Genomic DNA, 15,100 nt, shown 5'->3' on the forward strand with positions numbered 1-15,100 from the left:
TAAAAGAGAAATGTTTTGAATTCTGATTTGTATAGATTTCAGTGAAGTCCATGGATAGGCCTACTTCCTTTAAAGGACAATTTTTAAATTTCCTACAAAATGTTAATTTAGCTATTACTAAGCTGAGTAAATAGATGTGTCGTTAGTATTTAATGGCAAATATATCCTCCCTTTCTGCAAATATTGTTTTGAAAATTTAAAAGACTATCTTCAGCAGATCTGTCCCAACTTGTCCTCACTGGTACTCACTGGTGTTGGAGCTGTAGCCTGTACTGATGAATGGTGGTGAGTCTGAGTCCACAGAGGCCGTATCTTCATCCTGGGAGCAGCCTGCCTGAATGGCCCGCAGGTAGCTGTGGCTGCGCGACCGGAAGCACGTGGGCGCAGGCAGATCCAGAGCCTCCACTGCCTGTGATTCTCCCTCACAGTAGGGTACTGAGTGCCCACAGCCCTGCCCGTATACCTGTAAGAACGTGTGCAGACTCACACGCTAAGCGCAGAGGGAAGACTGAGAAACATGCATTTAACAAGTACATACCCAGTGGCTGAAGAAGGACTCAAAGCTTTTACTGGAGTAAACGTGGCTATACAACAATGCCAAAATACTCAATTACAAGTATCATCAGAATGTACCTTAAGTATCAAAAGTACAGTAGAAGTACTAATTTCACAGTAAAATGGTGAGACTGGCATGTCATTATATAAGACATTATTAGATTGTTCATACTGATGCACTAATGTGTAAATAGCATTTTTCTGTTGTAGCTGGTTGAGGTGATTTGTGTTGTAAAATTATTGGATAATTTAACTTCTTTGGGCCTCGAACAGTTATTTAAACAAAGTCATCTCAGTTTAGGGGGGATCTCTCTTTTGTTGGAACTGCAAATAACTCATTAAAGCCATTACAAGTATTTTTATGTTTGGCATTTTAGTAGTATACAAACGTGTCGTGGGTGCTACATAGACATAAATAACTATCCCTCAAAATCAACTCACTCAAATTGTTGTAGTTTAGTACACATTCTTTACTCTGATTGTTTTACTTGAAAAGAAACTGGATCCCATGTACAAGTAGAGACTGATGCCATTGCTTCTTAAAAGGATGTTTGCATTAGTCTGGTGTGTGATTCTGCATCCCACTCCAATCCTACTGACGAAGATATACAACAAGTTCCCTTAGGTTTACACTGAGGCATATGTCCCACTTTGACATTCTGCAAACACTCTCAAGCATCTCTTCTATTCCACCAGCTTATTCCCGGCTGGCTCATTCATAGACCGTCTCAACAGACATTACACTTAAATATTCTCTCACGACAGATTCAAAATTGGAGAGTTGTGTCAATTTATTTTTTGCTCATTCCCTGGTGATTTTTAGTGGGTCACTGGAATTAATCCAAGATGATCTAATTAGCAGTTTCAAGAGATCTGAAATTTTATAAGGTATGAATATGTATATTATACCATGAAAAAACACATTCAATATTGCTGTCACGTTCAACATCATGACTCAAATCTACAACACCTTAGTTAACAGACACACATGAGAAAATTTGACATTTGATAAGATAAGAGACATACCTGAGTGCCCGAGCCTCTGCCCAGTGTGCCGGAGCAATGGCTGAAATCATTGTTTCTGTAGCGTGGAGGGGCCTCCAACGGGCTCACCAAGCAGTCTAAGTTATCGAGGCTCCGATTAGTCGAAAGCTCTTTCAGGGAAGGCAGGGAGCTGTGGAAGTGAATGTAATAATCAGACTCTCAGAAGTCAGAGACTGGAATAAGTGAGGGCTGTGTTTAATTGATGATATCCAGGAGAAACTTTAAATCACACTCCAAAAAGTTCCCCTGGGTATTTTAAAGTTAAATACTATTGAGATGGGTGGATAGTGATATGTGCTCGGGTTTAAAATAGCAGCACGGAGGAAACATTAATTAGTGAAACTGATAAATATGAAATTCACTTTCTGCTTGATCTAGGACATTTTTTAAAAAAGTTTCCTCTGTTGTGGCTTGCCCTTTTGGCACCTGGTGTTCGTGAAAATGTGTGTGCATAATGAGCAGCAGGGTGTGGTTGAGTGATTTCCATGGAACATTTGCAAATTATGAAACCAGGGCTTGAGGAAGCAGGCAAGAGTAAAGTACTAACACACCACTCAGGGTACCTGCAAGACAATAGATGGAACAGGATGCAGAGAGGAGAAGTACTGGGAGAGGTTAGCCAAAAAAAAGGTGGTGGGTATTGGTGGTAGGGCAAGTGAGGGTGGGTGGAGGGCCATACTGCCTGCCTATGGTTGACACTGACCTCAGATGCTGCATAGAGCATGCACTCTGTAGTGGAGACCACAGATAGTCCTCCCGCATGAGAGCGTAGCAACGAGGCCTGTCCGTGTGGAGGTAGGGGTAGAACACATGGCAACATTTCATCTCCTACTGCTTTTGTACCAAATGAAGATGATACTGTATGTAATTTATTGTCCCCTCTCATTAATATACATCTCTTCCTCCATGAATAGCTTCTAAGAGATTGTTTTGACTAAGTGCTGCTGCACATCCAGACAATTATTTGTGACAAGATGCTGCCACCTGCTGACTACCTTTGTGGACATGCGAAAAATGTTTCTTCCCACAACTTTCACAACATATACCCCTTCAGTGCTTATTTCTATTTTAATGAATGTAACGTAAAAGAGAACAAACACAACTATGGCAAAACAATGAGCATGATAATCCAGGTTATAATTTCAATATGATGAATGTGATAGGCTACTCTAAATCATGGGACTCACTTGCGTTGTGGGAGAGGTGGCTGCTGCTCACTCAGGGAGTGCTGGGTGGCCTTCAGGTAGCTCTGGCGACGTGCTGTGGCTTTGGGGGAAGGTTTGGGACTTCCTTCTGAGTCCTCACTGTCTTCTAAGTCTCCCATAGCTTTCACATAGCTGCCACTGCGCATCCTTCGACAGGGGATCTCAGTTCCTCTGGCCCGGCCTCGACCCAGAGTTCCTGTCCAGTCCCCCAGTGGGACCTGGATTATGAAAACACCGTTGCTAGACTCTTAAACCATGTAATGAAGCTACTACAGGTGTAACCCTTAGACACTGTGATGAATTTCATGGTTTGCGTCACTTTGTTTAAATACATTTTGCAGTATGATTCTGAGCATGTACAGCAACGGTAGCCTACTTGAAAAAGAAATATATGAAAGTGATTAACCTCATGGAAATCTATTCTTCCAGTGCTTAAAACTGGTCAATAAAACCAACAAACCTCAGAGAAATCATAGAAATATCCATGCAAACTTACAAAGAATGATGATGAAGATGAATACTCACTGGCCCTCCTACCTGAAGGAAATGTTGTGCCAGGTCTTGGTGGCATGACTTTGATTTAAGCAGGGTCCTGTTAACAGTAGCAGAGCCCTTCTGCAACACTTGCCTGGCCTGGCTGAGGGTGAGAGTGGACCAGGAGCCCCTCTTCACCAGTATATCATCCTTGCTTCGCCTGGTTCTTCCCTCCTCTTCCTTCAATCCTACCTGTGTCGCCTGGCATGCCAGAAACTTGAGGTCACTGCTGCTTTTGGAGGTCTTGAGAGTATGTGCAGAAATGGTATGGTAGCCCTGTGGGATATGTCTGGGAGGGGCCTGGCTGTCTGACACCGCTCTGCCAAGGGTCATCATGGTCAATGGGTTGCGGTAACCTACAGCAATAGTGCCAGCTTTGGTTGTGTCAGTGTCCAGGGCATCGTCTGAGCTCCAGAGGCCTAGTGCATTAGGTCTAGGTCTCTGCTTTGGCCCCTCAGTTTTAGCCCTGTCTTTACTCTTGCTCCTGCGTGTTGGTCTACCACCCTCCTCACCAGCTCCCGTGGTGCCAGTCATTCCTCCAGCAGAACGGCCGTTTATGTTGCCTTTGATTGCAGAGTTTTCCAGGGACTGGGACTTGGCAAATAGCTTCTGCACAGAGTGCATCAGGTGACGAATGCGTCCTGGGCTTTCACTGCGTTGCTTCGACATCCGTCCTCTATGAAACTGCAGCGTACTGAAGCCATCATGCTGTAAGGGCAGGTGCCTCTCTAACTGATCCAAAAGGTTGGAGGGTAACCGATTCATCTTGGCTGCTGCTGCAGTGGAGATGGTGGCTGATCCACTGGTGATCATAGGAGCACCAGTAAGGCCCAGACCCAAGCCCATGCCCATAGACAAGGATGTGGACAGTGGACCTGCTCTGCTGCCCTGCCCAACTCCACCACCCCCAGCCATACAGGCCTGGGAGCAGTCAACCTGGTCAGTCTGGGTGGTGAAGTGCAGACGAGGGAAGGTGCTGCTGTTGGACATCTGGCTAAAAGGCAGCAGGCAGTCAGGGGTCATGGGGGTGGGGATGGTGGGAGGGCACTGGTGGAGATGGGGGTCCAAGGTGCCATAGTGATTTATGGTGGGGCTCAACAGAAAGGAGCTGTGAGGGTCAGAGGTCAAAGGATAGAGAGGCTTCTGGGGGCAACCTGCTGGTTCACAAGAGTCAGACAGGTGACGACTGCGGTTGGCTCCTAACCCTTTCATGGTGGCTTAGATGTCGTCCTTAAAACATGTCTCCAATCAGTACGGATCTACTGACCTCATCAGGGCTCATCCTGCAATGTGGAAAGACACAGAAATGATCTATTAAACATGGTATTCAAGTCATTGTTAAGAAGGATATCTGATTGGTGCTGCTATTTAGAAATGCATTCTGATAGTTGTGTGGAAGTATATATAACAACTTTTAAAACCGTAAAATCTTTCCTGTCACATTTTATTTCCTCTAATTAAACCATTTTATCCTGGCAGATTCTCTTAGGATTGTTTAATGAAAATGAGCAGTTTTTCCCTTTATAGAGATTATAGTTAACAGTGCATAGCAGTAAAACAGCCATTTTGCGTACAATATAAAGGCTCAGAGGGGATGTTCTCCACAGCAATACTTAAAGCTAATGAAAACATTAGTGCCAGAGCCCATTTAGAAGTGTTTTTTTCTCTGTGTGTCCTTGACTTTTCAGTACAGTAATTGAGCTAAAAAAGACATTATAGACTGTCTCTGTTTAGTGGCGCATTTCACAAAGTCAGCATAACACAGCCAGTAGTGTGGAGAACATAGCCATTGTCCTCTACAGCAGGGGTCTTCAACATTTTTAAGCCAAGGACCCCTTAACTGGAAGAGAGACGGAGCAGGGACCCCCTACTACATATATTGTATAAAATGTTGCATATTAAACTGGGCCTACAATAACTTGTAGGGCGGACTAAAGCCTTTATTTACATACATTTTTTGCATAGAATACTAAGCTATTAAAATAGTTGTTTGAATGATTTTATAAATCTTGTTTTAATGTTAAACATACATGTGGCACTGTGAATCCTTAGGAATAACTGTATCTGTGGATGGCTACCTTAGTGACTACCTTACCTATAGGCCAGTTTGCTTATAATATGTTGGATTAATTTGGAGGCCCCCCTGCATTTACTCTGACGACCCCCTAGGGGTCACGGACCCCCTGTTGAAGATCCCTGTTCTACAGTAAGTTACCATATGAGTTGCTTCATACCGCAAACCACCAGGTGGAGCACCAGCAGCAAGTGCACAAAGGACACTGTTTGGGTTTTGGGGAAAACACACACACATATGAACATTGTATTTTCTTAAATTGCATTTAAAAATGTATATGTCTAGGTTTAATAAATCATATGTGTATTTAAGAAAAAATCCTTGCATGATAAAAAAGTAATGAACATGTTGGGATTAAAGTGGTTTGATTCTTAAAAGCAAACAATGAACAATACACAGTTTTTCTGTTTCTATCATGTCGCCACTAAACACATAAGAACAATGGAGTCGTAAGGATGGAAATCGAAAGACAAACAGACTAAATCACAGATTATTTTCACTGAAAAGGAGGGACTATGGAGTTTAATGCATGAACAGTTCCACCATAGCAGGCATCCAGACAGCCAGAGGCCTATCTATGACACCACCGTGATGTACGGCCTGGAGCTACTCCGCTGATAATGCATAGGAGAGCAATTTTGTGACTCACACATGTAAATTAGCTTTATATTTAAGGAGCGCTATTTGTTCCAAAGAAGGAAATAAACTCTCATTTCAACAAATTATTTTTGGTGCTTCACCATCCTCTTGAATCCACTAACTGTGGAATAAACTGTGATTCCATTCCTTTCGAAACCATGGGGAACAATAAATTTCCTCTAATGCTCACTAAAATATTTCTATAGAATATTTCATATTTCATTTGAATTAGATACAAACAGGGATAAATACTGAATTCAATCTTATAAAACTTTAATTAACTGCCCTGGTATTATTTACATAATATGTATGTTTTCATTTTATTTTGTAGGAAGTTGTTCTAGATAAGATTTTGAAAATAGCTCTTCAGAGAGCTGACGGGGGATGACAGCTCTGATGTATAGCTAATGGTTGTTTTCTCACCGCTTTCCTGGGATAACGCTAAATCTAATATGGCCTCTTAGTCAATATGCCATACAATTTCCAGTGCAACTACAGTAATGTATCTTAACATAGCCCTTAATTTGCTTTTGTCATCTACTGTATATGATATATCTCTGCCATAAAGGGAAACTTGGTGGCCTGGTTCAGATAGTATAGAAACACAATGCAGAGCAAATGAGGGGGAAAAAAAGAGATATTTTAGGGCTACTGTCTCGTCTTCTTCTATCACAGGCCTACTCATTCTCAAAGCTCACTATGAACAGTCATATTGCATCAAGGTTATGAAAACTCGTAATTCACACAGCAAAAATCCATGCTGCATTAAATTCACTCCAACAGATGCTGTCTGTATCACAGTGGAGTGACTCACTGATCAGTCAATGGTAAGAGCCCTCTCCCACAGCAAGCATGAAATCTTGCCTGGGAGCTGAATGTGGAATGTTAACTGCAGACATTTTCATTCCACTGTGTTGGTTTGCCACTTCATACGTCTCTCTGACCTCCCATACACTCTCTACAGTGTGAGAGCAGCTACTTATCTGAGTCAGTGTTCCTGGACGGGCACAGCGGTGTGCTGACAAATACACCAGCGTTTTACAACGGCGCAGCCTGTTATAATTCATCCACCCGAGCTGACTGTAGCCCCATGTGTTCCCGTCCTGTAGGCGCCACTGCCGACAATCTGACACACACCTACCCACTGACACACCAACACATGCTGACACACGCATAAACGTGCTAACTACCCACCCACCCTTCCACCGCACCAACACAACCCTGTCAAGTGCGGAGCATCACAGGGGAAAGATGAGAAAGAAATAATGTTCACTGTTCATGTAATTCTGTCACAGGTTCAGTGCATCTGTCTGTCTGTGTGATGGTGACCAGCAGGCTCTTGTATAATTACAAGGTGAATGAATCCTTGGATGGCATGTGATGTTAGCAAATATGTCTCTGCTTCACACGTGCACACCGTAGGGAAGCAATAACTGGCTGTGGGTATTATCTCAGAGAATCTTGCACATTCACTGAGTGACAGGATGGTTACCTCTCTTTCACCAGCAGCTACATATGCAGCACATGCATCATCAAAAGGGCAACATCAAATGATCTCATACATGCTATATTGGTTGCAGTTTTAATGCACTTATGTAACGTGGACGGAGAGTGATCTCACAGTTGTTTGTCTATTCTGGCCCTGTATGGGTCATCTGGAGGGTAAAAACTCATGCAAGCATTTGGTTGATTGGTGTGTGAAGGTAATCTATGGAAAACCACAATCACCATCAAACATTATGGATAATGAGATTTGCCCAGTCTTTATTTATTTATTTTTTTCACCTTTAATTTCGACAGGACAGCTAGGTGAGAGAAAGAGAGGGGGAAGACGTGCAGGAAATTGTCACAGGTCAGATTCGAACCCTAGACCTCTGCGTTGAGGCATAAACCTCTCAGTAGACATGCGCCTGCTCTACCCACTGAGCCAACCCAGCCATGATTTGACCAGTCTTTACAGGTTCTCTACAGTGAGTACTTATGTAGCACATTACAAAACACCTCTTATAGTGCATGTTAAGATGTAAAACATATCAACACTGAACAAAAATCCTGAAATTAAAACAATTTGAAAGTCTTAAAAGAGATAATTCTGCATATATGACTGAAAATACAATATTTACTGACTCGTACCACTGTCACAAAAACTATTTAATGTCTTAAAACTGAAATTTGAATCATATAGGAGTCTTCCGATGGTCAAACCACCAACTTATTTACTACAGTAAAACAGTCCTTTACTGTATTATACTGGCTTATTACTTATTACTGGCTATTACTGTGTACTGCGTACATGTACTTCTGTAGCTGTCTGAGATCTGGGACTTCTAAGTTGGCTCCTATACAACGTTGCCATCACTTGTACTGCGCAGAAAAATCAAAGCCAGATGACAAACAGTAAACAAGCACAAATGTTACCAAGGCTGCAGCTTTGATTAATGTTCATTGTTGGAAGACGTTTGAGACTTTCCAAGTACCGTGCAGTTATGTAATGTTGTTTCTAGAGCTTGCTCTGACAGAGTAAAAAAAAGGCCCAAGGGGAAATAATATTTATAGTATCTTTTAGGCTATGCATCCACTTTTCAGCTGTCAAGGTAGAGATGGTTTTGATAATTAGGGCACTCCTGGTGAAATAAAAAAACATTGGGGACTAGCTTGACATGTTGTCTGTTGCTGTGTAAGGTTGTAAAATTAGGCGTTGTATTTTGAATTCCTTCCTAGTGCAATGTTTTGTTCAATGTGTCTAACTTGTTCCTGTTTGAAATTTTCTTTTTTGTGTTGTAGAATAAAGTGTAATGGATTGTATACATGTCGCTGTCAATTATTGAGAGACCAGAAGAAAGAATCAACCACACCACAGATGAATAACTGTCCCACACTTGTGCAAAAAGAAATCTATTTTTATCTATTTAAGATCAATGTTGTAAGGTTTAAAACAGTCTTGAAGGTTCAAAACGTTAGTATGATCAATAAATTGTGATGCAGAGTAAGAGCAGTATGCGGGATCTTCTTTTCTCAAGACTCAAGTGATACTTTCCAATGCACCTGCATCTGAGATAGTTGATGTGTGAATATTTTCTATAAAAACAAAAAAGCACTTGATGAAGGTCTAAGACCGAAACGTTGTATTTTTTCTAAATAAATTATTGCTTGCTTAATGGTCAGTGTGCGGGAGCTTCTGATCTGCTACTTTTGATCATATCCTACGCACCTCCCCGACAAAAAGAGGTGTGCAAAAAAGCTTTCCTATGTATAAAAAAATAAAGAAAGAAGCTGAAATCAATTATATATGAGCCACAGAACTTAGAAAATTAGTTTTCAAAATCACTGTGATTAACAGCCATGGAATTGTCTTTTACTTATTCTTGAAAACATTAATTTAATGTCAATTCTTTAAAATATCAATGAAAATGGACATGTAGCTTTTGCAACATTAACACAAGCACATACAAAGTAACTAGTACTATTTTATATTTTATAACTGCAGAGTTTTAAAAGAAAGAAAAGAAAAGAAATGCAGAGTTTTAAAGCATCAGTATATTGTAGTTAGACTTTATTATCCAGAGCTTTTCACCAGTGCCTCCTTACAGAGTTCATTAAGTCAAATTAGGAAGAGGACAGCAAATTGTGAAACAAATATATATTTCTTTGCTAGTCTCTATAATAATGCTTTGTGGGGGAACAATGAAAATAAAATATATAAAACACATACAATATTTTGGGATGCTTTTTACACACAGGTTTAAAATCTAACAAATGAGGATTTAACTCTAAAAAACAAATCATCCTCACAGGGCCAGTGAAATTGCTGCTACTTTGTCAAAAACCTCCATCATTGGCACATTGGGAGGTGATGTCACGTAGCCCAATGCTGACATACAGCCCCTGTTAGAGCTACACGAGGCCTGCTAACAAGCAGAACTAAGAGTTTCTGGGCTGTGTCCCACAGAGCCACCCAGCAGGCCTGTAATAAAGGTCTGCTGTAGCTGAGCACTTCCCCTCCAGCCTGGGGTGATGAGCAGAGGGAGGGGAGAGACGATGAAGAACGAAAGAAGTATTGATCTGGGTCTCGCTCCTTGTTCTAAGGGTGAATATACAGCTGCTGGATATTGGCTTTTGCAGTCTCCTTCAATAATCACCTTTTTTCTCATTCTCCCTTTCAGCCACACCAAAGTCCACTACAAGTGCCGCTTGCATACAGGATTTGAATCTTTTATCTTATCAGTCTATTTCTTTTTTATTTTTAAATATTATTTTTTTTTGGCATTTTAAGGCCTTTATTTTTGACAGGACAGCTTCCGCAGGTCAGAAACGAACCCGTAGCCGCTGCGTCGAGGACTGAGCCTCAATATATGGGCGAGCGCTCTACCAGGTGAGTTAACCAGGCGCCCCTGTTTCTTTTTTATTCTAAACAGGACTTTGCTTATACTATTGCAAAAACACTGAGAAGATTAATTTCAGATTCACCTCGTTAATAATTGTAATAAAATGTTTGATGGGCAGCGAAAATGTATCTCTCTTCCTCTAAGCTACTACAAGTACAAGGTCTGTGTTTACAGTATTAACACTTTAGATGAGCCGACACCATCCGTCCCCACTGTGTGGTGAGAATCTACTAATAGCGTGTTTTAGTCACATAGTTATGTCATCAGGGCTTCCTGTGGATAAACCAAGTGTTGTTCTCTACTGTTGCAAGTGTCTCTACTGACTGGGGGGGGAAGCAAGAGCAACAAGGCTCATTTCTTTTCCATACATGTCTTTTGAATAACTAAGGAGAATCAGAACAATGCTTTTGTATTCAGGATTTTTAAACCTGCGGTGCGGAACTTTTGCCTCCCCCCTCTGGCAGTGAGAGTAATTACACAAACACTGACGACGCATGTTTATGCCGTATGCCTGCAGGTGAGCTCGCTGCATCTCCCCCTGTCCCCAGGAGCACTCTCTTCAAGTCTTCCCGTTCAAATAAGGGCAGAGGAAAAGACAAGGCCAAGTGATGGAGTTGTCAGATTAGGTAATTATTTCTGCCCTAAGTCCCTTCTTTCCTTTCAGTGCTCTCCAATGAGGATGAGCTACACCAATGGTGACCCGTGTTTGTCCTCGCCATCAATGGCGTCCCCCCCCGATTTAAATCCTTTCTCTGAACAGCAAGTTTCTTTTGTTTATCTGGAGCATCAACTCCAGCTTCTTAGGATTTTCCACCATAGCTTTAGCCATTCTCCTAGCTGCTGCTCCTAGCTGGTCCCTCCACATTTTTCCCTTTAGCTCTGACTGATTGACGTAAAACGCATCACTTCCTGTGAAGACACCACAACTCCGGTATACTGCCAAATACAGACAGATTTCCCTGGTGGCAATAGTCTCCCACACACGCTTTAAGAATTTTGAATCTTTTTTTTTTTTTTTTTTACCTCCAATTAAGGAATGACCAGATAGCCTTTTAAAGACAGACCACATAATACATAATATATTTAAGTGTCTGCAGCGTTCAATTAACATTAAAGGAATAGTTTTGAGAAACCTTTTCATTTTTGGCAGAGAGTACCACTCTCATATCTGTCTGTTAAAAATAAGGTTACAGAAAGCAAGGTAACAAAACCCGCCTATAACAGCAGCTCTAGAACTAAAAAATGAAGTAGTTATATTAAGCTTTGTTAATCTGTCCAAAAACTGAAGTGTAAAAATGACAATTTGCTGTTTTACAGGGGGTTAAGTGTGGTATTATTTTCTTGGCTGGAACCATTTATTTGCTGAAGATAGTCAGACACATAACCTCCCATAAAACAATGGAGTGTCATTGTTTACACTTATTGGTACGTAATAAACAAATAAGCTTAAATGTAGGGCTGCACAGTATATCGTTTTTTTAATCGTCATTGCAATATTAACTGGTACAATAAACATATTGCGAAAGGCTGCGACATATCGCAAAGACACTCCAAGATTTTTTTTATTAGTAGAAAACTGTCCTTTAAAACGTAAAGGCCTTTTTAAAGTTGTGCGTCGAATCGATGGCGCAGGGTCCGGCGTAGACGCAGACGCCGGACCCTACGCCGTAGCCTGACGTGCACCTCTCGAAAAATGTAACTACACGTCGCAGCGACGCACGTCGCTCGTCCGTGGCTTGGTAGCGTTGCATTTCCGCCTAGTCATTTTATGGTTCTCATTCTCCATAAACAACATGAAATCAAGGAGAGGGACAACTTTTCCTGCTACAGATTCCCCACCGTGGTCAGAAAACACAGGGGAGACACGTTGTTTCTGTCACTAAGACTCTAGAGTTGCTACTCGCTCCGATTGCTGGCACTCTCTCACTTCTCCCTCTACCACACACTCGCCACACACACACCTATGCGGCTCGACGCACACACCAGCGCACAAGTATAAACATCAGGCCACTTACATAGGCTACGGCGAGAGCTCTGCGTGGAGCCTCCGCACAACTGTAAAACGGCCTTAACTGTGGTTCTTTTTTTAGTGGTGCCTATTATATTCAATTCAATGTTGAATTTGTTCAATAAAAGAATGTTGGAAATGATTTCCTTTCACTTGTTTTAAACTCAACAAGCAATTTGTTGTATTTTAGCAGAATACTGAAAGCAGCAGAAATGCAGAACTGAGTACACTTTAATATCTGTTTATTTAGCGCAAGTAATATCGTTACCACGATATTCAACAACGTTATCGCAGATTTTCCTCATCTTGTGCAGCCCTAATTAAACGTGTGCATTAGTGAGCTATAGAGGCGCTGGAAGGCTGATAATATTACCTTTTGGACAGAGCCGGGCTTGCTGTTTCCCCCTGTTTCCAGCCTTTCTGCTAAGCTAGGCTACTCGCGGTATGTTGATATTTAACATATCATGAGAGTGGTATCTTCTTATCTAATTCTGTAAGAAAGCAAATAATAAGCATTTTCTGAAAATGTCAAACTATTCCTTTAAAATGACCAAAACCGACAAGGCCAATAAATGCACATCCATTACATTAAAAACACACTCTCCTCCCTCTCTTCTGTTTCTGTGTGTGTATGAGTACAAAGACTTATTACTGCTTTAGCGTGCCTTGATTGCAAAATACTTTGTTTTTAAAGCAGTATCAGAACCATTAAGTGCCCAATAAGCTGGAAGCTAAAGATACTTAGATATAACGGAATGATTCTGACAGTGTAGCTGCATATATCTAACAAACACATTTAAACATCATTTATATGCCCAAGAGGCTATATCACTAAGATAGTTTTCTCTGCTAAAGGGATGTAACTGCCAAATGCTGGTCAGTCACATTAAAGGAAGAGGCAGAGGTTGTTAAAATGATTAGAAGAAAGAATCAACAACACCCAGGAAAACTGTACTCCCTAATACAACATAACTTCATATCTATTGATTCCCTCTGTCTACAGTGGATTCTGCTGTTCACATCACAGCTTCTTCTTCTTCTTTTTTTAGATTAACACTACATTATTTGAGGTTTATGAATGGTTAGCATTTTTGGCATTTATAAAACACTGTTCATGTTTAGAGCTGATGGAACATTGTAGCATTGACCAGATGTGACCTATAGACCAGACTGTTAAAGGTGGGACTTTCGGGTGTTTTAAGCAATGGTGGAAGAAGTAGTGAGATGTTTTACTCAAGTAGTAATACCACAGTATAAAAACACTCCATTACAAGTAAAAGTCCTGTTTTCAAAATCATGCTCAAGTAAAAGTACAGAAGTATTAGCATCAAAATGTACTTAGAGTATCAAAAGTAAAAGTACTACTTAGCAATGGGACTGCACCAGTGTCATACATATTCTATATATATTATTGGAATCTTATTGTTGATGCATTTTCGTATGCAGCAATGTTGTCAGGGTCAGGCTACAGTATAATATTTCCATATGGAATGTAATGGAGTAGAAGTATAAAGTAATAGAAAATGGAAATACTTGAGTAAAGTACAAGTACCTCAAAATGTTAAGTGCAGTACTTAATAAATGTACTTAGTTGGATTCCACCACTGGTTTTGAGTATGCTGTAGTTAGCGTGGTAAGAATATGGAAAAGACAGATAGTCAAGCAGATGGAGGATTTTACATTACAATACAAGCTAGAGCAGCTGACAGCTTTCATACTGCTCCCCTGTATTTACTGTAGGTAGAAGCGATCCAAAAACACCTGCTCCTCTAATTCAGTGACTGTCTTTTCAGAGAACTGTGGGACTTTTGTTGATGGCATGCAAGCATGCCTTCCAAAATCTGAAAGCATCTTCCTTTTGCATTGCTGAACATGGGGGATGCTGCTCTCAAAATGTGAAGCCTGCTGAAATATTCAGAGCTAGGAACATTTGGCGTTCATAGGATTCTCATCAGTGCTTTGCCCATTAAAGCCATCCCAATGCACTGCTCTCCCTGGTTCACCACTGCACACACTGAAGTGTAATTAGAGAGAGAGAGGTTGCACATTTCCCGTGGGCCATTTACCATCCTCACTGTACTGCTGCTGGTTCCCTTCTGCATGTTTTCATTTAGCAACATCTTGTGCCAGCACTTCAGCACTGCCTGACCACAGAGATCCACTTCAGTGACTCTGCAAGATTGAATGCATGGCAGTGCCGAGAAGGGTTAACATTTATGGGTTTAATAAAAAAAAATGAATGTAATCCTAATATTGTTTTATCAGATAGCCATGCAATAACGTGAATGTAGAGATGTATAAATCATCACTATCACTTGCTAGTACGATTAGACTATTAATAAGATAAGAGAAAAAGGCCAATTCTAGGTTTGAAAAGAAATGACATGATTTTGAAAGTGAGTATCTCTGTATTCTGTCTTCATAAAGCAGAACAGTAGCAGAAGCTGTAGGGCGGGTTTTCAGAGCAGTGAACTTCTCTCCCTGACAAAATGACTTTGACACTGTATTGGTCTCAGGCGAAACAAGACACAAAGCACCCAATAAGCTGCGTGTTACATGTTAACCTCTGCAGTCATGTGCTGTTGTGTCATGCATGCAAAGCATGCACAGCCCAGTGTCTACACTGTTAACACACGCTACCCATACATTCAGCACA

General features: G+C 41.1%; 1 protein-coding gene across 2 annotated transcripts in view; it reads right to left on the reverse strand.

Annotated features, from left to right (window-relative positions):
- dlgap4a (discs, large (Drosophila) homolog-associated protein 4a) overlaps positions 1–15,100 on the reverse strand; it is an 81,529-nt gene that overhangs the window by 16,744 nt on the left and 49,685 nt on the right. For both annotated transcript variants that reach the window (XM_028583717.1, XM_028583718.1), the window contains 4 exons: positions 3,330–4,621; positions 2,787–3,022; positions 1,582–1,729; positions 250–490 (listed from right to left, as the gene is read on the reverse strand). In XM_028583717.1, coding sequence (XP_028439518.1) covers positions 250–490; positions 1,582–1,729; positions 2,787–3,022; positions 3,330–4,550 — 1,846 coding nt within the window. In that variant the 5' untranslated portion in view covers positions 4,551–4,621. The remainder of the gene's footprint in view (positions 1–249; positions 491–1,581; positions 1,730–2,786; positions 3,023–3,329; positions 4,622–15,100) is intronic.

The sequence above is a fragment of the Perca flavescens genome, chromosome 7, assembly GCF_004354835.1.
Source record: "Perca flavescens isolate YP-PL-M2 chromosome 7, PFLA_1.0, whole genome shotgun sequence".
Classification (NCBI taxonomy): domain Eukaryota; kingdom Metazoa; phylum Chordata; class Actinopteri; order Perciformes; family Percidae; genus Perca; species Perca flavescens.